This window comes from Syngnathus acus, chromosome 13 (assembly GCF_901709675.1).
Source record: "Syngnathus acus chromosome 13, fSynAcu1.2, whole genome shotgun sequence".
In the NCBI taxonomy this organism is placed as follows: Eukaryota; Metazoa; Chordata; class Actinopteri; order Syngnathiformes; family Syngnathidae; genus Syngnathus; species Syngnathus acus.
In genome coordinates, this window is record NC_051098.1 from 9471159 (window position 1) to 9492901 (window position 21743).

Consider the following 21743-nt stretch of genomic DNA (forward strand, 5'->3'; position numbering starts at 1 on the left):
CAGAGACGCTGTTCACATTACCGTAATGACTGCAAGGCATGCGCACAGCAAACCATGCCGCGTGACAATCGCTACAAATAATGATTTATACAAGTCGACTTATTGTGTATTTTCCTTTTTTTTTTCTCTGAGATTCCCCCCTCACACACGTTTCGTTTTCCATGGGCCACATGTAATGATTATTTGTCTGTTTTTCGAACATTCTTTTATTGCAGGGGAAATTGTATTAATTTCGAAAATCAACCAGACATTGTTTTTATTATTGTAATTTTCTTCTTTTACATATTATACGTTTATGTATTTTTTTTTGTAATATTCATAGTGTACCTTATTGGTTCAGTCACATTTGACTGTCTTGTGCATGTTTGATTAAACATTTTGTTCCTATTTTGTCTGATAGGTTGCGTCAAATGCTCTTTAAAGTTGAGTGTTTTCACTCAGAAAAGGCCAAAATATATAGCAACTAAGACGAAAGTTTCATGAGAGCTTGTCCACTGAATGAGATGCTCGAAACGATTTATGATTCGGAACTTCTTCAAAAAGGAATGACTCGATTTTGATGAAGCTGCTCGAGAAACCTTTTGGTTGTACTGCTGATTAGTTTTCATTTGAATTGTTGGACAAATGTGATTCCAATATTTGCTGCACGAGTTCATACTATATTGCTGTGGCCATAGGCAAAATAAACTACAAAAACAAAAGGTGATCCAGATATTTACAATACCAATTAATAAAAAAATGATATGAGATCTATCAAATTCAAAAGGATGGATCACACCTTATCCAAGTGCCAAATATAGGTCAAACTTCAAAATCTTTCAGATCTACCAAGTTCTCACCAAGACAATCTCTTTTAGCAGCGTTTATAAATGAGTGTTTATTGCTCCCAAATGAAGAATTACAACAGAAACATTTCTCAAAAAAGTAACTTTGAACATTAAAACACTGTATGCAAGACCTCAAATTTGGACATGCAACTCCATAACTTAACAAGGACTGGAGTCATATCTATTGAAATGGACAAAAATAATAAAATAGAAACGATTAGTCAACATGTTATGCTACCCCACAGTTAATAAAACACACAAATGACATTCAAAGTCCATTAAAAAAAAAACAATTTATATGTTAAAAAAATACAATAAAAAGCCAGAAAAGAAAGTTAAGGCAGATCATGCATTTCTGAAAATGACTAACAAAAGGCAATAAAACAAATATCTACAGCTCAAGTGTGTATGCTTGTCTGTGTGCATGCAAGCAAGTCGTGTTTCTCCAAAATACCACTAGATGGGGGTGCACATAGAGCACTGGATTCAAGGCTGGTTGATTTGGCCCATAAAGAGGAGAGTACCTGAGGACAGGGTGGGGGTGATATATCAACATGACATGCAATATTTTCATGAGGAAAAGCAACAAGGGCAGTAATATGAATGATGTGTTTATCCACAAGTCATATAATGCATCTTCCTTGTACCAATGAGCATTTTTAATGCAATGTAACTATAGGAGGATTAACACATATGAAGATGAGGAAAAGTTCTGTACCAGATGGGTTATGGCGGACAAGAAACAGGAAAGGTCTGTCCACTGAAACCCAAGGAGGAGAGGACCGAGCCATCAAAATTGCAGCTGAATAAAAGAGAAAACAGCATTAAAAACCACTATTCATAAGAGAATAGTGACCAAATAAATACACAGCAGTTTCAGCAAAACACTTACTGGTGGCAGCTGATGCTTTTGTTCCATCTTCATTCACCACAATCTTGACTTTCTGGAGGGCCTTGGAGACATATACAGGCTCCGAACCTGAGGCAGCACACAGACAGACAGACGGACAGACGGACAGACGGACAGACGGACAGACAGATCTTTAATTCCAGATGCACACATATACAAAAAGACAAATCTAAAGACTGTATTGTGCTCTGCAAAATTTACTGTGTACATTTCTGGTGAAGATTTGGATGGAAAAAGTTATTGTGCAGGTTTGAAATGAAAAGAATATTCATGTCCTGTCTTAATATTTTGCAGCACAAGGCGGCAATAGTGCATTTAAGCTTCCTCAATTACTGGAAAGGGGAACGGACTTGCTTGACTTTCACACTTTACTGACATATTACATTGGTCTGACAAGCCCGCAGCAGTAAACAGCCAACATTTTCTTCATATTTTCAAACCTTGCTCATGTCTAACTAAAATTGCTGGATATAAAAATAACATGTCATATGAGGAATGGGATTGACAGAACTTTCACTCACTCAGGTGCCTGAAGTCAGCTTTGTCTTGACGGAACATGTCTGTAATGCCCAGCACCGACAAGGGGGCCTTTAAGTCTACCTCGACATCCGCCGAAAACCTAGAGACATACACAAACATCCACACATTTGCCATCTTTATCTATGCAAACTGTAACTGTGGCTTATCAAGTGTAATGTATTTTACTTGGGGATGAGTAAGTGCACTTTGCGCATGTGCATCAGTTTTCTCCAACTCTGCACAGTAGCGGTGTTAATGTGTGGGATGATTTGGGATAGATGCACATCCTCCTCAGTGGGTAGAACGATGAGCATGCTGGTCGTGTTGCCGTGATAGGGCAGCTCGATAACCCTATAATTCACCTGCTGAGGAGTGTTGGCTATGCCTGATGAATGAAAGAACATTTATTACCATTTACTTCTCTATCAAGGCATTTAACAGCAAAGTGAAAAATAGCAGCATAATATCGAAAAATATAAATGTGCAGCTACAACTGTAGCAACACTAATCTCATAAAATTAAAATATAACAGTTCTAATAATAATAATAATTTACTCAACCAATAAACTCAGCATTCTTATTGATCCATTCAATTCAACATAGTCATGTCCCAAATGACCATATTCTGATAAATATACAACATTGTATTGTTATATAAAAAAAAAACCTAGAAGCTGACAATTTTCAGCTTTAGAGCTCTATACGATACCAAAACTGATTTGAAATGAAGCGATCAAGATCAGACTGAGGTTTAATTTGAGGGTGCATCCAAATCAAGTGGGATTATAACACATCTAATCTGTGTTTCCACCTTGTTAAGGTACCAAAACGACAATTGGACATAATGTTTGCAGAAGTAAATATGTTACCATGTGTAGGGGACACGGACTATATAGAGAGACGCGAATTGGGAGGAAGAAGAAAAAGTATTTTGGGGAAATTATGCATATGTATGCGACCTGGCCGTTCAGACTGCGGTCGCGTTACAAAAAATCCGATACGTATCACCACAATTTACCGATGTTGAAGACTGATTGCTGGGACATCATAGGAACTTTAAATACTTTGCCATCGGCCCCAGTGAAGGGTCTCATCTTGGTGTTTTCAGGCTGGAAGCGGTACTTCCATAAGGCCTTGAAGTAGATGGCGTTAACAATGACCAAGCGGGTCAAGGCAGAATCCAGCATATCTGGTTTGATGAGGCTTGTGATGTGACCTGGATGTAACAGGAGCATTAGAAATGAATTTCATAATTACTGGTCAAGCTGATATTACATTTCACATGATCCACCTTTGGTTTTGTTGCTGACCCAGGCATTGATCTTATCTGCTGCCCTTTGAGGGTGACCGAAGTCCATGCTCCTGCTCTCAGTCTGGAAGTTTGCTTTGTTGGTGTCGACAAAGCTCTTCAGCATGGGGAAGCCCTTTTGGCTGAAAAGGCCGTTGGCAATGAGAACGGCATCCTTGGTGGTCAAGTTCTTATGCAGTCTCTTCAACAATCTGTGAGGTCCTGTGCAAATCAAAAAATGGGTGCTGAACACAAATTACAAGCCTTTCTCACAACTTTGTGCAGAAATTCTTACAGACCTTTAATATTTTTCTTGTATTGCAGCACATTGAGGACTTGTTTGCGGGTTTGTCCATGACCTCCCGGTAATAGCATGCCAAGAACAGAGGCCACTCCGTGAGGGGAAAGGACCACATTCTCCAGGGGCTTGGAGGAGACCACTTGCTGAAACACCTGAATACCAAGTTCCGATCCCCGTTCCCCGTATGAAGGCGCTTGGGACAGCGCACTTGTATGGCAGAACAGGCTCACCAGTGCAAAGGCAACCGGCAATGTAAGGGACCTCATGTTGACCTTGACAAAAACACATACAGATATGTTATGAGAGGCATAAAGACTTTGAAAATTGATTTGGGAGATATAAAGTGGGCTTATGTTTTGAATTTTTGAAGTGCATATGATAAGCACAGTAACCAAACCATTTTCATTTATGATTATCTTATATATGCTTTAATCCAATGCTGCAGCCAGGTAGAGGTACTATACTTATTATATTAATATTTTGCACATTAAGGTAGCATTTGGTGAACACCTACTGACTCAAAAGCATGTGTTTTTCTTCAGTTGATGATGTGAAAGCACGTGGAAAAGAAGCGCCTTGGCCGCACCCAGCAAAAAATCTGCTCGTTCAATGTTAGGCTAATAGTCGACCTGGTGGAGCCTGTAATTTGACAACAAGGCGGAATTTTGGTGAATAAGTCAGTGTTTTGATCAAGTATCAAGGCATCCATAGGATGATTTGCTTCATAGCTCATGTCAGGGTCCCTTTAAATCAAAAAACAAAATGATTTTAATGCAGTTTTTGGTGCACCCCTAGACTTTGCTGTGGACAGTTGGCGCCCGGTGATGGTTATATCATCATAATAAGTTAACTTTTTTCCTGTATTAAATTTACAATTGAATCTGCTTTTGGGGTGGTGTTGTGTTGAAGTTGCTGTGCAACATTATAAGGTAGCAATAGGGGGTGTACCAAATTGAACACAGCAGTATTTTTAGTGTATTTGAGGAGAGGCAGACTGCGATGGTACGGACATGTAGTGAGGAAGGACGAGAACGACTGGGTGAGGAAAGTTATGTCGTATAACGTAGAGGGAACAAGACCCAGTGGCCGACCTAAAAAGACCGTGGCAGACGACCGTGGCAGCCGGCATGAAGGCACTCGGCATCAACCACGAGATGGCCATGGACCGTTCCCGGTGGAAGAAAGCCATATCGAGAACCCAGTCCAACCCAGCGGCGCCTGGAAAGCGGACTTTAAACCGATGATGATGATGATGATGAGTATTTTTAGTGTGCGTTTCCTGATAAGTATTTGTTGTGGGGATGTAAAATTCTCTTCCTTTTCTCCTAACAAGGTCATTTGACCTCAGTGCTGGGTCATCATTGACATGCTTATTAAAGCACTTTAAAGTCAGAATTCTGAGAAAAAAGTCAATCCTCTTTTGTATTTTATAGTGGTTCGGCTAAATTATATTAAAAATAGTTAACCTGATAAGTACCAACGTGAAATGCCATGGTTGGTTTTTATTTCATACGGTATATTATATAAAGATTCATTAAAATGTCAGCATTCATGAAAATACATGACGGGATAATATACAAAGTGTTTTAGATGGATGGCATTTACCTGTGATTGAAAATACGTAACTCTTAATCACACTACATGACATTTAGTTGCGCCACTGTTTTCATGACATTTAGTTGCGCCACTGTTTTCAAGTTCAAGCTTCTCTTTTTTTTACTATCACTATCTGTAATGATTTTTGTTCTACTTTAAGGTATTATTCATAACGTTTGGTGGTACCATCAAGAAAACAAGCCTTTTGACCAAACGACTCTCACGTAATGTAGTTTTACAATGAAGTCAAACCAACAAACGCAACAGAATTGAAGCGATTAGACAGTTCTACGCAGCAGTTTTGTTTGTGACAATTTACCTAACTTGGCTTAAGCGCAATTGAGAGTGAAAGCATCAGAATGACTAAACGGAGTTGAGCCAAGTGTAACGTGGTAGAATTAAACGACGTTAACTTACTATGACGCGAAGACGCGTGCTCCTCTTGCCCCACAGGTGAAACTAGAACTTTCTCCAACCAAAATCTCAAGTCTCACGGCCGTTCGAACAAAATATTACAGAGGTGTGAGAAGTAAATCTAAAATGCTAATCGTTCAAAGAAAACGCGAGTTTTAATACTACTTTAACGGAAAGGTACTCAACTCCTCCTCCAAACCAAACATTAAACGTTGCGACGACACATCCGTTAATCATTCAAAATAAAAGAATTCAATGAACTTTTTAATTATCAAAGAAACATTTGTGACGTATACAAGCCAGTAAAAGGGCTTCTGAAGTATGGGATGAAAAAAAATCCAACAGAATGCAAGGGCAAAGTGATCACTTATTTATTTGATTTTTTTTTTACATTTTGTAATGCTTTCCAACTAAACTACAAAAAACTTCTAACCCCTTCAAATTCTTTCATGCTCCTACTTCTATTGTCTCAGAAGTCAATTATGGGAGACTTTGCGTTGGGTGTTCATCTGCTGTCACTTTAGGGATCTGCACATATTTTTCCGTCAGCATCTGCAAGACAGACAAAAAAACAATATGTGATAAGGGTAGTCTACTTTTGCTCTGCAATGAAACTCAGTGAGCCCCTTTAACTGTAGGGGCACTGGGCTGTAGTGGTTCGAGCTTGAATGTGCAATAAACTACCACGCCTGTGAAAAAACAACCAATCTGACACAGAAAGCGTGACTTACTGAATGTCAATCATTCGTCACGCACAGATGAAAAAACAAAACACTGTATTTATTGTATTTGCTGTAGCACAAAACAATGTTACTATTGATAAAAAGAAAAAGTTTTCTGCCGTGGCCAGACAGGTGCACAATATTGTAATAATAGCCATGAATGTGTATAGTTTTGCAAGGGATGTGTTGATGATTTGGAAATTTAGCCGAAGAAGTGAGTTGTATTTATAGTTCTCCAAAAAGAATGCCAGCCAAGTGTGTGTTACAAAATTACAAACTCAGTTCAAAGAAGGATTTGTGCTTTTAGTTTGAGTGATTTTTGTGGACGATATTAATAGTTTAGGAAATTGTGCTTCAAGAATCACTGTAATAAATATGATTTTTTTGGACAATTGGAAAGTACCCTCAAAAAATGAAAAATATGACACCATACAGCTACTCACATGATTGGTCCTTGCAGACTTGGCCTGCTTCACATATCCGAGAAAAACACATTGGAAGTGAGGTCATACAGACCATGCATTCCAGAGCGTCACCTGAGAGATAGGTGGGTGGTTTAAAGGAGACAAGTGAAAATTCATATATATATATTTATATGGGGAAAAAAATTCACTAACCGGCTTTGAGCAGCACGGTGAGAGCGAAAGCCAAGATCAACCACTTCGCTGTGTTGTTCATCTCAGTAGCCTGTCGTCGACTTGTAATTTTAGTTTTTTTCCACTCGATGATCTCTTGACAGACAAAGTCTTCTTTTATAGTTAGAAATTATAGCTGAGAGCGGCTTTTATTTGCTCATCGTGTTTACAGACTTGTTTGAGTTTGTACCAAAAAGTCATTCAAGTCTTTAAAGTCATTAGCAAGGCAGCAACTTTCATGAGCAGGTGATAAATTAAAAGCAGTTCTCTGCCCTTTCAGTAAATATTTACCCATCATTAACCCAAATAATTTACGAGATTCACACTTCAAAAAGTTGTGTACTGTATTTGGTGTTCTTGGTGGCATGTTTTCAAGATCATCTACAAAAAGGGAGTGGGACTAATACTAGATACTAATATTCTAGATGGGTTCTCGTGAAAAAGTACAAGACCTCCTTTTAAATCGGCATCAACCATACAGTAAGTGCAGAGTCTTATTTCCACTTGTTGCACATACAATGTGAGGCTCTTAGATGTTGAGAAAGAGGAACAAAATGGAAATATATCATGCTTTACATACGTCCGGTCATAGATCTAGATGGCCAAAACGCTGCAACTGAAATCTTGATTTCACATTTGTTTAGAGCTGTGGTTTTCGAACAAGCGATAGTTCATCCATTTTTGACTAGCACATACGGAGAGATCAGTTACATTTTTGTGTCCCATTCAGTCATTTATGTGGACGGTATCCTCAGTGGAGTGGTCGACAATGAGCAAACAAGAGGGGGTCTTGCTAGTCCGCAACTGCGTCCTTGATTTGTGTCATGACGACTTCTTCAAAGCACTTCATTAATAATGGGCAAATGAAGCTTCAAGATGGTTCATGAACCCGTTGTTGTATTTACTTAGACCTCTAGATGGCACTCACAGTTCACCAAAGAGCTGAAAGCCCGCCGACTTGCCATTTCTTAAAACCCTCACTTTAAACCAACATTGCCATCTCGAGGAGCCAAAGAATACAACAACTGGTTCATGAAGCTTCATTTTCCCCTCACTACACTTCATGACTGCTGCAAGTGTCATGGCACGTTAATCAATAAGAGAATTCTTCCATCCCCCTTTTGGTTTGTCCTGTCTTCTGCATCCAGCTCTCAACACCAACTGCTCTCATGCCTTCGCTTTATCTGAGGACTTCCTCTTGCTCTCTTTCCTGGCTCCTCCATACTCATCACCCTCTGGAAGTGTCCAAACCAACTAAGTTGGCTCTCTTCAGTTTAGTCGTGCTCTTATCCCAAGGAAATGGTCTCACACCAGCTGTGTTGAGCCATTCGACATTCTCGTCTCGCGTGCGAGGGCATTTTTTAAGCACCAGTGGCACTGTGCCACTGTGCCACCTGCCTTAGGCCCATTTCTCTGCCCTCTTTGCAAACATAACTTCCCTCATCCCAAATATTGACTATGGAAATTTAACTAAACTTCAAAATTGAAGATGGTCTCGCATTGTGTGCTCAGGGTGGAGTGGTGTTGCTGAGCCACCAAGACCTTTGTCACTATTTTATACATTTATCACATTCACTTGTTGCTAATAAAGAAATGAAAATAGAATACGAAGAGTACAAGGGACCTTTAAAATGAACATATACAGCAGAATATGAATAAGGCACTGGAAAAATGCTTTCCATGTCTTCTAAATTCATGGTATAGGCTCCATGACAAGATGGAATGAATTACATACATGACGGTATTCACATCAGCTCGTGGAGCAGTATGGTGGTAAAAACAAAAAAGTATCGTTTGGTTAGCACTTACATGCTATTATGGTTATATATTATTGTCTTGTAAATCACTGGTGACAGGCTTGACTCATTCATTACAGTACAATACTATAGTATGATATACTGGGTTCATTTTAGTGAGATTGGGTGGTCCTTGAGGGTGTATGATTATGCAAGTACAGCTGGGATGCTACGATGTGGCTTATCAAAACAATCACTCATAGAGGAAGTGGTTCGGTTATTTTGTCAGTGAGTGTGTGTTTCAAGGACACGCTGACGGAACACAGCTGTGAACTTGAGTGACATGCTAGAGTCCAACGTTTCCCGAAAGACATTGCATTTGCGATATCATCATGCCCCCGTCTTACAAAAAGAAAGTTTATCTAACAAGACTGAACTTGTGCTTCATAAAATCAGATCTGCACATGTAGGTGAAACCAAAATGTTTTGGAAGTTTCAAATAGTTATGTTGTGTGTTCAAATTGTGCTTTTATTTGTTTCTTTAGGAAGGCCTCTTGCTTTCCAATCAGAAAAAGCAACACAGTGACACGGCAAAATCTCTGAAGCGTTACAGACGTGAATATAAACATTAGGGTGCATAAAAATCTTTAATCATCAGATAAATTTTGTCTTACACTCCAAGCAATTAAAATAATCTGAACTTCGATCACAAAACTTGCAATTGGAAGATGGTAGCATTTATTGCTTCATCCATTGTTGCAGATGTAAGAAGATTTGATCTCTGGCAAGCGTAAGCTGGAGGGGATCCTTTGAGTCGGCCGGGTACATGTCGGCACAATGGGCTGTTCCTGAAACACATAAAGATAGAAATGGGGCACAGCAATGGTAGTTGAACAAACTACCGTATTTTCCGCACTATAAGGCGCACCTAAAAACCTCCAATTTTCTCAAAAGCCGACAGTGCGCCTTATAATTCGGTGCGCCTTATATATGGACCAATATTGAGCCACTACAGCAGGCGTGTCCAAATATATGGACTTATTCATATATGTACAAAGTTTTAAAATGGGCCATTCATTGAAGGTGCGCCTTATAATCCGGTGCGCCTTAAATATGGACAAAGTTTTAAAATGGGCCATTCATTGAAGGTGCGCCTTATAATCCGGTGCGCCTTATAGTGCGGAAAATACGGGACATCTTTTACTTTGGCACTGTTTTCCAAAGCCTAATACTCTTACTCACCTTTGATGAAAACAGCCGGAAGGTCAGGTCTGATGTCTTGAGTGATGCCCAGTGCATGCCAGGGATCAATGGCGCCATTAGGGAAAACTATTCTAGTGGAGTAGACACTATAGCTGCCATAATACTCATTGGTTGCAGCCACAGCCTCTGCAAGTTGCTCAGCAGTGATATTGTAGAAGTCTGCACATTGTTTCACATGATACCTTAACGGGAAGATAACATTCGAATCAGAAAAGTAGCTAATCCTAAAAATATAACAATAATAAACTGTACAGACTTTTAAATATTTACTTACTCTAGAGGGAAACCACCAAAGGGTTGGTTTGGGGAGTCAGTGCTTTGATAAAATCCAAATTCAGAGCAGGTCTGGTAGACCCACTGTCTCCCTGGTGACACACACATAGTTCACTCACAGCTAGCACATTTACTTGATTGATAGGAACAAAAGCACAGACGGCACAGCAGAATAGCACATACTAAACCCAGAATTGAAAATAAATGATTTCCACACAAATGGTGACATTGAGGTTTTTAGACCTTATGAGGAAATAGGCAGCAAGTACTGTAAATGAAGCTAGTGCGGCCACTTGATGCAGACAAATGTTTTCATAAGAGACCACTTCCTGTTGTGATGATCCCAGCCCTCCCACTCATGAAAGAAAGTGAGGTTGGGAACCAGAACAACTGTATTACAGTACTGGTTGAAAATGCAGAAAGAAGAAAGACTTCAGATTTGTTGTGGAAAGCACAAAAATACTCTTTCCACTTCCAATTTGCTTGTTTTCACTCTATGTGGTTATGAGACAGATATAAATCAAACAACTGTACTGAAATAGCAAATAGAGCACAGTGACGTGGTCAAAACATTTGAATGTTTCACCACGAAATTACACTCTAAACCAGCTTTTGTCTTCTCGGGCTGGCATGACGTCCTTTCTGCCTTTTGGCTTTGGAAAGTTTCAGCATGACATCATTCAGTCTGTGTCACATGTCCTCTGAAGAAAAAAAAACCTAATAGCCGAAAATATAAAATGTCAATAGAAATTGTTTTGCAGCAGCAGAAAAATGACAGGTTTCATAATGTGTATTTACAGACATGAAAATACTTTTTTCCCATGGGACAAACAGACTCATTCTCACCTCCCCCTGCGGCCGGCCCATCCCAGGATGTGTTAGTCATGTCTCTCAGATTGTTGTTGAAGCTGACATCCAGACATTTCAACGAAAATGTGTCCATCATAAGGCGGGCCACAGCGGTATATCGGGCATACGGGTCTCCAAGCGATGTATCTGCCATTATCCCACAGAGCACCTTGATTGTGATGTTGGTGCCCACTACACCCTAAAAGGGGGAACAAAACAGTCAATGATTAAATCTTTTGGCAGTTTCTCTTCATGTGAGTGTGACTGAGTGTGTCAATGGAGTTTTTCTTCATGCGAGTGTGACTGAGTGTGTCAATGGGCCATGAAATTATTTTGGCAAACAGTCCAGCATGTCTCATCTGCTCTTCTGCATAACATATACCAATAATACAGAGGAATCATTTGCTCTTTTATTTTGTATTTGTAATGTATAGACTGTACATGTGCATGCGTTTGTATGTATTTTTTAGGGATGTACCAATACCTTATTTCAAGGTATCCGCACTTGTCATGGAGGCGGATACCAATATCGGTTGCCCCCTTGTGGACATTTTAAAATCAGTAAAAATAAATTAAAATCAAAATTTAACAACTGCTCCTTGCAAGTTCCCTTGCATTTAGGTGAACTGTAATTTTGATACAGACAGTATTTGACCCATGTGTCTGTTATTACCTCAAACGCCCTGTTGTCTTCATTATACTGGACCACATCCATGAAGTTGCCAGCAAGCATTTCCAGAAAATAGGCAGAGTCTGTCTCTGTTTGAATTTCTAGTTTGGAGCACAAGCTGTATGGAAAAGGGGAGAGGAAGGGGAGTAAAAACAATTTTGTAGAGTATCTACAAATGTTTGGACGAGATAAATACAACACTTTGATATGACAACAAAATAGAATCCACAATTAGCTCAGATCAAATTTAAGATGCTTGTTGTGGTCAAGACAGCGTTAAAACAAAGACAGGATTTTAGTTTAACTTCTGTTAGAATGTAGTGTATATACTATACTTGAAGTCTTTGGTGATGTTCTCAAAGGTTGCGGGGTCACGGAGTTTCTCTATTAGGGTATCTGAAGCCTTTTTTACCAATAGAGGACAGTCAGTGTTTTCTGAAGCCAGAGAACGGTGCACAACCTCCAAGTACTCTGGTGAAAACATGAAGAAAACAAAGGTGAAAATTAAAAACAAAAAAAACAGGGCTGCGAAAAAAAATTGAGCATAATAACATCCCAAAACTGAAGTGAAGTGCAAATCATTGTCAAACAACAAAAGCAGCATTTAATCCACAGACCAACACATGAATATGATTTTGTCGCTTGCATAGAATGTATCCTAACAAAAGTTGTGATTAATGGGTATTATTTCCTGGGGAGAAATTTTTTATTTTTTTTTGCATTAACAAAAACCTGTGACTCAGAAAAGATCGCCTCAAATGTTTTATTACTGGCTAGGTTGTATCACGAGTAATAATATTGACTAACTGCAGTGTTGTTTGAGCAAAAAATCTTTTGGCACTGTTGAAATATGCGCAAAGCAGATAAGACCTGTTCACAGTGTATGTTTGGTCTCTGACATTTTCTCTTGGGAAAGTGTCTCAAATGTGAGACTCTTCAAGGTTGCATAAACATTTCAGAGCCTCAACGTGCCTGCAACCTCATTGACCACAATTTTATACATTTGAAAAACATTTTCATACGAAACAAAAAAAATTCTAAATTCACATAAAACGTCATCCTGACATGGGTAAAAAAAATCCAAGTTGAGGTCATATTCAATGAGCTCCAAATTGTCGCTCGGGATTGTGTAGATTTCTGCGCATTTGACAGTAATAAATTACATCCCACCTGGAAAGTTGACTGTGGCGTGAATTGGTGCACTGGTGGCCACAGCGGTATGCACGAGATGAGGATACTTCAGCCTGAACCAAGCTGCTAATGAACCCGGGTAAGACCCCCCAAAGGCCACCCACTTGCGGTTGACCAGTCCTCGGGTCTCAGCCATCATAGTACGAAAATGGGCCAGGTCGGCCAAAGCCTGACGGCTACTGAGGAACCGCAGGTTCTCCGTGCTCAGGTCACTAAATGGAAAGAACACAATCATTTTCAACATGCATCAGTGAGTGAGAGCTAAGTAAGAAAGCAAAGTCAGTAAGGCAAGGGCTGTCTTAATTTGAATTCATAGGGGACATCTAGTGGCATGAAAGCCTCCATTATGGTTTGCTTTTTGCTGATTTTAAAGTTTGTAATTGTCACATTTATTTTGGATATAATTCCAATGTCAAACACTAAAAGGCGGCACACTATTTTCTTTAACATTGTAAATATGAAAGAATAAAAAAAGGAAGTATTTCAGCTCATCTTATTTTTTCTTAAGATTATTGAAGATCAAATACTCTTCAATCCTTTTTTTAAGCCTACAGAAAGTGTTATCTATATGTTTGAAGGCTCGAAATAAGTGATTTCGCATAACAGTTTGCAACTCATTTTGTGCCTTTTTAAAACACATTGAAAACAGTAAATAACATATGTTTAAATGTTTTCCCGTAATTGAAGATAGACATGTGATTGTGAAACACCAAAACTAAAAAGGAAGTTAAGTCAAAATGTGTTTTTACACAACTAGTCTCAACAGCAATCTGGTTAAAATTGCATTTGTGGAAGCAGCAAAATCCACCCATTTTCATCCAACTCAGAAGCAAGACATTTTTACCCTTGATGTGGATTGAAAATGACATCATTAGTTAGTTGGAATGACGATAATAACACATACACTGTAGGATGACTTCTTCCATAAAAGCGATGCTCTAACATGAAGCAGATGGCTCCCAGTTTCTCTGCATAAGTGAGCCAGGTACCATGTTGCATCCATGCTGGATTGGCTGGACCCTCTCCACCGATCATAAGAAACACGGGCCCTCCCGGTTTGTAGAAGGATTCATTCACAAAGTACCTCTGAGAGAGCAAAGGGAGATAGGGTCTGTCATGAGAATAATCTGTCTGATGCAGACTGTAGTAAAAGTTTAGTTTCTAGTTTGCATCTGTACACTCCAAAATCATTTACAATATTTTTTTACTGCAAAATATTTGATAGGGTTTTCATTTACAAAATTTTTTCACTGCACATTATCTGATGAGATTTTGTAAATATGTTTAAATTCATACTAAGTTAAGGAATGGAATAGGGAAGATGAATAAATATAGTACCTGCTTCCACACTCTGTCCTCTGCTCCATTGAAGTGATCTAGTTTCTGCACAAACCATTGCTCGTCGGACACATCTATCTGCAATTCATAAAAACGACGAAATCCCTTAGCTTGTGCTTCTCCAACCACAAAGATAAAAAACAGAAAAATAATTTTACAAACAACAAATACATAGGTAGGTAAAACCATGTTGACATGAGCTGGAACACTGAGCATGTGACTTACAGGATGTGGTCACATGACTTATTTGGCAACTTCAAGGCACTCGACAAACATAGGATACGAAATATACAAATAAGACACATTAGACATTTGATTCTGTTAAAAGTGGTAAGTGGTACCAATCTGTATTGTTAGTTGACCAACAGGGTAAACCCAGCCACATTTACCAGAAAATCGTTACATTTTAATGAACGGAAAACTTTAGCGGCGTTAGAGTACACGTTTTTACGCTATTTTACTACAGTTCGTGAAGGACACACGACAAGCAGTAGTAGTACCCCTCACCGTTAGGGGCAGTAAAGAAACAACTTCAAGAATATCTGGACGGCAAAGAAGAAACGCTTCCGGTTTCCTTCGGTTCATTTTGCGTTTTCGGAGCTTGCAACCATGGAGGACTCCAAAAACAAAGAGAAGAAGCCGGCCGCCAAAGCCGATGAGAATGAAAAGAACAAGGAAAAAGACTCCAAATCTTCAGGGAAGGATAAAGAGAAGAAAGAGGAGCAAGAATTGGTGAGTACTGCGAAGTGCTTGATGATTAGACGTCCCCGCAGCCAGCCAGTTTATTTTGCCTTGTCACTGCCACTTTCACAATATGGCTGAGCGGGCCAGGGTGACTGTCATTCTACACGTGCATAAATACACGTGTTGGTTTTATTTATTCAGACTTTTAAGTGTGCTATATAAGATTATTATGGCCGCTATACTGGTGTGGAGACAAATTCCGTGATTTAACTTAACTGTCGTCGGCACTAGCTAGCCGATAAGCTAACCTTAGCATACCCCGCTAACAGTCAACATGCTTAGTGATGTGTATTGACGATGTTTGCTTCATCTACGATTAAATTGACCAAAAACATATTTATTGATTCACGGGATAATTATAATTTCTGTCTTTATTTTCTTTTTTAGTCTGAAGAGGATAAGCAGTTACAAGAGGATTTGGAGATGATGGTGGAGAGACTGGGCGTGAGTATTATTTGATGATTTCAATATTTGAATTATATACAGTATATTTGATTTCAAGCAACCCCAACCCGACCTTCTTCACACCTTTGCAGGAGAAGGACACAGCGTTGCACCGTCCTGCACTGGAAGAGCTGCGCAGGCTGATTCGCTCCTCAACCACCTCCATGACATCAGTACCCAAGCCTCTCAAGTTTTTGCGCCCACATTATGGCAAGCTTAAAGACATCTATGAACGCATGGCACCAGGGGAAAACAAGGTATGCCATTAGCCATTGATGTATTACATTACACAAGAGAGAAAAGTAGAGCAGACCAATTGGATAAGTACCCCTACAGATTTGGAGCAACGGAATTGAGCTTAAATTTTTTTGTCTTTGCAGCATTTTTGTGCAGATGTGGTGTCGGTGCTGGCCATGACTATGAGTGGAGAGAGGGAGTGTCTCAAGTATCGCCTGCTGGGCTCTCAGGAAGAGTTGGCGTCCTGGGGACATGAATATGTTAGGTAATTCATGTTGACTAAATATAATGAATGTTCTGAGCAATGCATATTACGAGGGAGCCATTTTTTAAAAGTTGGCTTTCAGATGAAGATAGCGTGAAGGAAAAAAGGAAAACGGTGAAGTACATCCACCCTCTGTCAATATTTCACAGGCACCTCGCTGGTGAGGTGGCAAAAGAGTGGCAGGAGGTGGAGGAGAACGATAAGGCCCAGCAGGAGACGTTGCTAAAGCTGGTGAAAGAAATTGTACCTTACAACATGTTGCACAATGCTGAGCACGAGGCTTGTGACCTGTTGATGGAAATTGAAAGGCTGGACATGCTAGAGGACTACATTGATGAGAATGCCTATGGCAAGGTTTGCCTCTACCTCACAAGGTATGCTCATCTTATTAAATACTCTAATCGCCTACTTTGCTATGTTTAATGAGGTCCTCATGAAGTATTTGACACTTTGCTCACCACTCTCCCAGTTGTGTTAGCTATGTGCCGGAGCCAGAAAACTCTGCACTGCTCCGATGCTCCTTGAAGATCTTTCGGAAGTTCAACCGTCATCCCGAGGCTCTTCGATTGGCTCTGATGCTCAATGATGTGGAGCTCGTAGAAAACATCTTCACTTCCTGCAAAGACATGTGAGCCGGGACATTACATTTAGCGATTGTCGCTACACATAGAGGTATCAGTCTCACTAACTCCATTGAATTTTCCTTGAAGAGTTATTCAGAAGCAGATGTCCTTCATGCTGGGTCGCCATGGCATGTTCTTGGAGCTTAATGAGGATGTAGAAGATTATGAGGACCTGACAGAGATCATGTCCAATGTGCAGCTCAACAGCAATTTCTTGGCCTTAGCCAGGGAGGTAGGAAAATAAAGGGTGAAGGGGAGAATCATCATTTGCAAGTGAACTATTCATGTTAGAGTCAAAGTTATCAACTCTTATTTTTCCTGGAAAGTTCCAATTGTATTTATTTTTCCTTTTGTATCCTATTAAACCAATCTGTTTGGAACATTTCCGTTCTGCATACATTATAGTCAAATTCAGCAACATTTTGTAACACTATACCCGAACTCCACAGTTGGACATCATGGAACCCAAAGTCCCAGATGACATCTACAAAACACACCTGGAAAATAATAGTAAGTTTAATGTTGTTTTATACTTCCAAGCTTCAAGATGACACACTACAATTTTATTTTTTATTTATTCGTTACATTTTTAAAAATGACAAATTAATTATTTTCTTATTTATTTTTTGTTACCTAATACACATGTACCGTAGTATCGCTGTCAACTGACTGATTCTTTTGCTGTGTTAAAGGGTTTGGAGGTAGCGGCTCCCAGGTGGACTCAGCCCGTATGAACCTGGCCTCTTCCTTTGTGAATGGCTTTGTGAATGCAGCATTTGGACAGGATAAACTGTTAACAGATGATGGCAACAAATGGTTGTACAAGAACAAGGACCATGGTACAGAGTGTATATAAATAATGTTTTTTGTTTGCATCCTTGTATTTCTGATTGTATGTGTTTCCTTTCGACATTCACAAGGCATGTTGAGTGCTGCGGCATCTCTCGGGATGATCTTGCTGTGGGATGTGGATGGTGGCCTGACCCAGATTGATAAATATCTTTACTCATCTGAGGACTACATAAAGGTACATTAGACATTGAATAGTTTTATTTGAGTTTAAGATGAAATTCATGCCACTAACGTAAGGATATAACTCAGTAGTCTCAAGAGATCCTGCTTTTTGTCTGTCCTCGTGATGGCAGCACACCAGGTCATCTTCCTTCATTCGTCGTTCTCTTTTGTCATTATATTTTGCAGTCTGGTGCTCTCCTCGCTTGTGGCATCGTAAACTCGGGTGTGAGAAATGAATGTGACCCAGCCCTCGCCCTGCTGTCAGACTATGTCCTCCACAACAGTAATACCATGAGGATAGGTGCCATTTTTGGGTGAGGACAAGTGCAAAAATTAAGTAAATAAAAAGGGAAGAAAGAAATTGACTGCTCAATGATTTCATTTTCTATCCAACCCGCCACCTTCTTTTACAGATTGGGTCTAGCTTATGCTGGCTCCAATAGAGAAGATGTCCTGTCCCTGCTTCTGCCTGTCATGGGAGATTCAAAATCCAGCATGGAGGTATTTCATGTGGATGATTGGTTGATGTGATGATTTCTCACCACATACTTAAAGATGCGGAAAATGTTAACAACTTTGTGTTTATTTTCCATCCAGGTGGTTGGAGTAACAGCATTGGCGTGCGGTATGATCGCGGTCGGGTCGTGTAATGGTGACGTGACATCAACCATTGTGCAGACGATCATGGAGAAGAATGAACAGGAGCTGAAAGACACATATGCTCGCTGGCTGCCTCTTGGTTTAGGACTCAACCACTTGGGTAACATTAAATTGCCACTATTTTGGAAAATACTCGATGATAGTTGGTAATAGATTTGGGGATGAGGACATATAGCTGAAAAAAGTCGGAATGACAAAATTCACCTTTCTCTGTTTATAGTTGTGATACTTAAGTGATACCAGTTTGTTACGAATTGTTGCCTGCTAGCTACTTCTAAACACTGTTATCTTCTTTTCCTGTTCATCTTTCCATCATAGGTAAAGGAGAGGCCATTGAGACCACTCTGGCAGCTCTCCAAGTTGTTCCTGAACCTTTCCGCAGCTTTGCCAACACACTAGTCGATATCTGTGCTTATGCAGGTTTGGTTTGACCTCCTTATAGTGATTTTATCTGTTTGCACATCTTTTGTTGAGGTCATCTTCGCTTATGTCACCAACATCTCTTCCAGGTTCTGGCAACGTGTTGAAGGTGCAACAGCTTCTCCATATTTGTAGTGAACACTATGAGGCCAAGGAGAAAGAAAAGGAGGAGGACAAGGACAAGAAAGATAAAAAAGACAAAGACAAGAAGGAAACGGCTGACATGGGCTCCCACCAGGTAAGTTGTTAAAATTTTCATTTTTAAGTGCCATTTTTTATAAGCTTAATTATCACTTTCTTTCATCCTAGGGGGTTGCTGTCCTTGGTATTGCACTCATTGCTATGGGGGAGGAGATTGGCTCTGAGATGGCACTGCGGACGTTTGGACATCTGGTGAGAAGTACTTTTTGGCTTCCTCTGTTCTGTTTTGCTCTCACCGCTTATTGTTAGTGGACATAATGGTGCCGGTTTGCATCAAAAATAAATCATAAGATCTCAAGTGTTTGCTGGTGTAGTCTTAATGGTTGAAACGTGCCCTTTTGGGGGTGTCTTGGAAAGGGATAATTCTGGAAGGTACAAGGGTTCTGTCTGATGCCAGCGGAAGATGGGCCGTGTGCTTGACTTTGTCTTTAGGTTCTAAACACCTCTGGAGTATCGATTTTGATTTGGATGTACAGTGAGAGTTCTGAATTTGATCTAAATGCTGCTTCCTTGTGCTGTTTTTCAAAATCAGCTGCGTTATGGTGAGCCCACGCTCAGGCGAGCGGTGCCTCTTGCTCTGGCTCTCATCTCAGTGTCCAACCCCCGTTTGAATATTTTGGACACCCTCAGCAAGTTTTCCCACGATGCTGACCCTGAGGTCTCGCACAACTCTATCTTCGCCATGGGGATGGTGGGCAGTGGTGAGTTTGGAACTACTAAATATATCAGCTTCTATGTTTGATGTTTTCAATGCCTGTTTATTGTATCCAACCATTACCTACACATTAATTTTAAAATATTGCTTCACATGTTTTTCAGTTGATTTTCAGTACAAATAGCTGATTGTGCTGATTGTTTTGAAACGAAATATTTTATAGCGATTTCGTAATTTTACACAGTGTCCATCCCATTTATAACTTATTTCCCCACACTCCACTTTTCCAGGAACAAATAATGCTCGCTTGGCCGCAATGCTGCGGCAGCTGGCACAGTATCATGCCAAAGACCCCAACAATCTCTTCATGGTTCGACTGGCCCAGGTGTGCACAAAGACACCCGTGTGCTTGTCTGTGACGAAGTATTGACTTTTTGCTGTTTGTGCGCCTACAGGGTCTGACTCACCTGGGTAAGGGAACACTCACACTCTGTCCCTACCATAGCGACAGGCAGCTGATGAGTCAGGTTGCTGTGGCCGGGCTGCTCACTGTGCTCGTCTCTTTCCTTGATGTCAAGAACAGTGAGTTGTTGTTGTTTTTCTTTTACACACATATGCACGTGCACACTTTGTAATAATTCTTCAGTGATTACTTTGCATTAAAAATGTCACCTGGGTTTGACTTTGTGAATTGCAGTAATCCTGGGGAAATCTCACTACATTCTTTATGGCCTGGTAGCAGCCATGCAGCCGCGTATGCTCGTCACCTTTGATGAGGAACTTCGACCACTTCCCGTTTCTGTCAGAGTTGGTCAGGTAAAGTGATCTATAGAGTAAATGACAGTCAAGGAAATCACCATGGTTTAATAACATTGATTATGAAGACAAATTTGATTAATCCCACAATGGGAAAATTTGCAAGGAAACAGCAAAGCATGACCTCTTTGAAAATGTTCTTGTGATATCTCCACAGGCCGTGGACGTTGTGGGCCAAGCAGGCAAACCCAAGGCTATCACAGGTTTCCAGACCCACACCACACCAGTTTTGCTGGCACATGGAGAGAGAGCAGAGTTGGCCACAGAGGAGTATTTACCTGTCACCCCCATCCTGGAGGGCTTTGTTATTCTTCGCAAAAACCCCAACTATGAAATCTAGACTGTCAACTCCTCCCGCCTTGTGTCTCAAGGCTGAGCCTCCGTGGATGTTTGCTATCTTTATTACTTGTTTTATTACATTGGTGGAAAGGGCAATGTTGTGATGCCTGTGAGCAGCCCCAACTGTGTTTAAAAATGCATGGTTAGGGATCTGGTTAATTGGACTGCCGTGAGATGGGAGAGGTAAGGTTCACGTGGAGCTTATCTACTCCACACAGATTTGCCCTGGACCAATGATTGGCTTCAGTTTGAACATCTTCAACAGCCATCCCCAGCCCACCTGTAAATGTTTTCATCAGAATATTGACAGTGTTTTAAGTGCAGCAGATGTTTTTGTCCCCACTATTTACATCCTCAGATATCATTTGTAATTAAATAATTCAACAGTTGGTGTTTTTTGGTCCTTTTATTAGTTTTGCTACAGTATTATCTCAGCTATTATATAACACACGCACAAAAAAAGGGAAATTGAACTTCCAATCTGTGTGACGTAGCAGCACAGTGCACCACCGTATATATATTATACCAAAAAAAACAAGTTCGGAAGTCGAAAATTGGTTTGTAAGTAGATGCAAAAAATTGCGAAGCCCCTGTTTGTATCTCAAAGTCCATAAGTATAGGTGTCAGATTGAAATTGGGAAAATCTGGATTTTGGCTGGCAGTCTGAACACAGCCCAATTAAACTCATTGTTAGTCTTATATGGCAAGAGAGTGACTCTAAATTTATAGCTTTGATTACAGACTCGGGGTTAAGACACAAATTAATTACATACACAATATAAGGTAATAAACC

The 21743-nt window shown here is 40.1% G+C and overlaps 3 protein-coding genes and 1 long non-coding RNA gene across 4 annotated transcripts; 1 reads left to right on the forward strand and 3 right to left on the reverse strand.

Moving 5' to 3' along the window:
- Positions 1-851: 851 nt before the first annotated feature.
- serpine2 (serpin peptidase inhibitor, clade E (nexin, plasminogen activator inhibitor type 1), member 2) lies at positions 852-6096 on the reverse strand. The gene is made up of 9 exons (XM_037268477.1): positions 5859-6096; positions 3844-4117; positions 3548-3766; positions 3275-3472; positions 2443-2641; positions 2259-2356; positions 1720-1806; positions 1546-1629; positions 852-1351 (listed from the first exon to the last, which is right to left on the reverse strand). Exons 2-9 carry the CDS (start codon positions 4109-4111, stop codon positions 1314-1316), a joined length of 1191 nt encoding a protein of 396 aa, XP_037124372.1. The 5' UTR covers positions 4112-4117; positions 5859-6096; the 3' UTR covers positions 852-1313.
- A 145-nt stretch (positions 6097-6241) lies between these two features.
- LOC119132942 lies at positions 6242-7491 on the reverse strand. The gene is made up of 3 exons (XR_005100014.1): positions 7195-7491; positions 7021-7113; positions 6242-6407 (listed from the first exon to the last, which is right to left on the reverse strand). It is a non-coding gene; the product is annotated as an uncharacterized LOC119132942 (long non-coding RNA).
- Positions 7492-9463: 1972 nt separating this feature from the next.
- prss16 (serine protease 16) lies at positions 9464-14767 on the reverse strand. The gene is made up of 9 exons (XM_037268475.1): positions 14533-14767; positions 14099-14280; positions 13174-13406; positions 12339-12474; positions 12007-12121; positions 11331-11532; positions 10486-10576; positions 10191-10393; positions 9464-9796 (listed from the first exon to the last, which is right to left on the reverse strand). The coding sequence occupies exons 1-9, from the start codon at positions 14746-14748 to the stop codon at positions 9687-9689; spliced, it is 1488 nt and encodes a 495-aa protein (XP_037124370.1). The 5' UTR covers positions 14749-14767; the 3' UTR covers positions 9464-9686.
- Positions 14768-15084: 317 nt separating this feature from the next.
- psmd2 (proteasome 26S subunit, non-ATPase 2) lies at positions 15085-21339 on the forward strand. The gene is made up of 21 exons (XM_037268473.1): positions 15085-15264; positions 15664-15720; positions 15813-15977; positions 16101-16222; positions 16372-16596; positions 16692-16850; positions 16933-17077; positions 17295-17355; positions 17538-17684; positions 17766-17872; positions 18046-18173; positions 18273-18360; positions 18457-18619; positions 18838-18939; positions 19029-19177; positions 19249-19332; positions 19673-19841; positions 20086-20180; positions 20251-20377; positions 20493-20611; positions 20769-21339. Exons 1-21 carry the CDS (start codon positions 15142-15144, stop codon positions 20949-20951), a joined length of 2718 nt encoding a protein of 905 aa, XP_037124368.1. The 5' UTR covers positions 15085-15141; the 3' UTR covers positions 20952-21339.
- The last annotated feature ends 404 nt before the right edge of the window (positions 21340-21743 follow it).

Bases quoted from the DNA above. Each gene is read 5' to 3' on its own strand.
- serpine2 (XM_037268477.1), bottom strand. From the start codon at position 4,111: ATGAGGTCCCTTACATTGCCGGTTGCCTTTGCACTGGTGAGCCTGTTC. The intron at 3,473-3,547 runs GTGGATCATGTG...TGTTACATCCAG, and splicing joins GGTCAGCAACAAAACCAAAG to GTCACATCACAAGCCTCATC. The intron at 2,357-2,442 runs GTAAAATACATT...GTATGTCTCTAG, and splicing joins GTGCACTTACTCATCCCCAA to GTTTTCGGCGGATGTCGAGG.
- prss16 (XM_037268475.1), bottom strand. From the start codon at position 14,748: ATGCTCAGTGTTCCAGCTCATGTCAACATGGTTTTACCTACCTATGTA. The intron at 14,281-14,532 runs GTACTATATTTA...TTGCTCTCTCAG, and splicing joins AGGACAGAGTGTGGAAGCAG to AGGTACTTTGTGAATGAATC. The intron at 10,577-11,330 runs GTGAGAATGAGT...GTGTGTCACCAG, and splicing joins TGGGCCGGCCGCAGGGGGAG to GGAGACAGTGGGTCTACCAG.
- psmd2 (XM_037268473.1), top strand. From the start codon at position 15,142: ATGGAGGACTCCAAAAACAAAGAGAAGAAGCCGGCCGCCAAAGCCGAT. The intron at 15,721-15,812 runs GTGAGTATTATT...ACACCTTTGCAG, and splicing joins TGATGGTGGAGAGACTGGGC to GAGAAGGACACAGCGTTGCA. The intron at 17,356-17,537 runs GTAAGTTTAATG...GCTGTGTTAAAG, and splicing joins AACACACCTGGAAAATAATA to GGTTTGGAGGTAGCGGCTCC.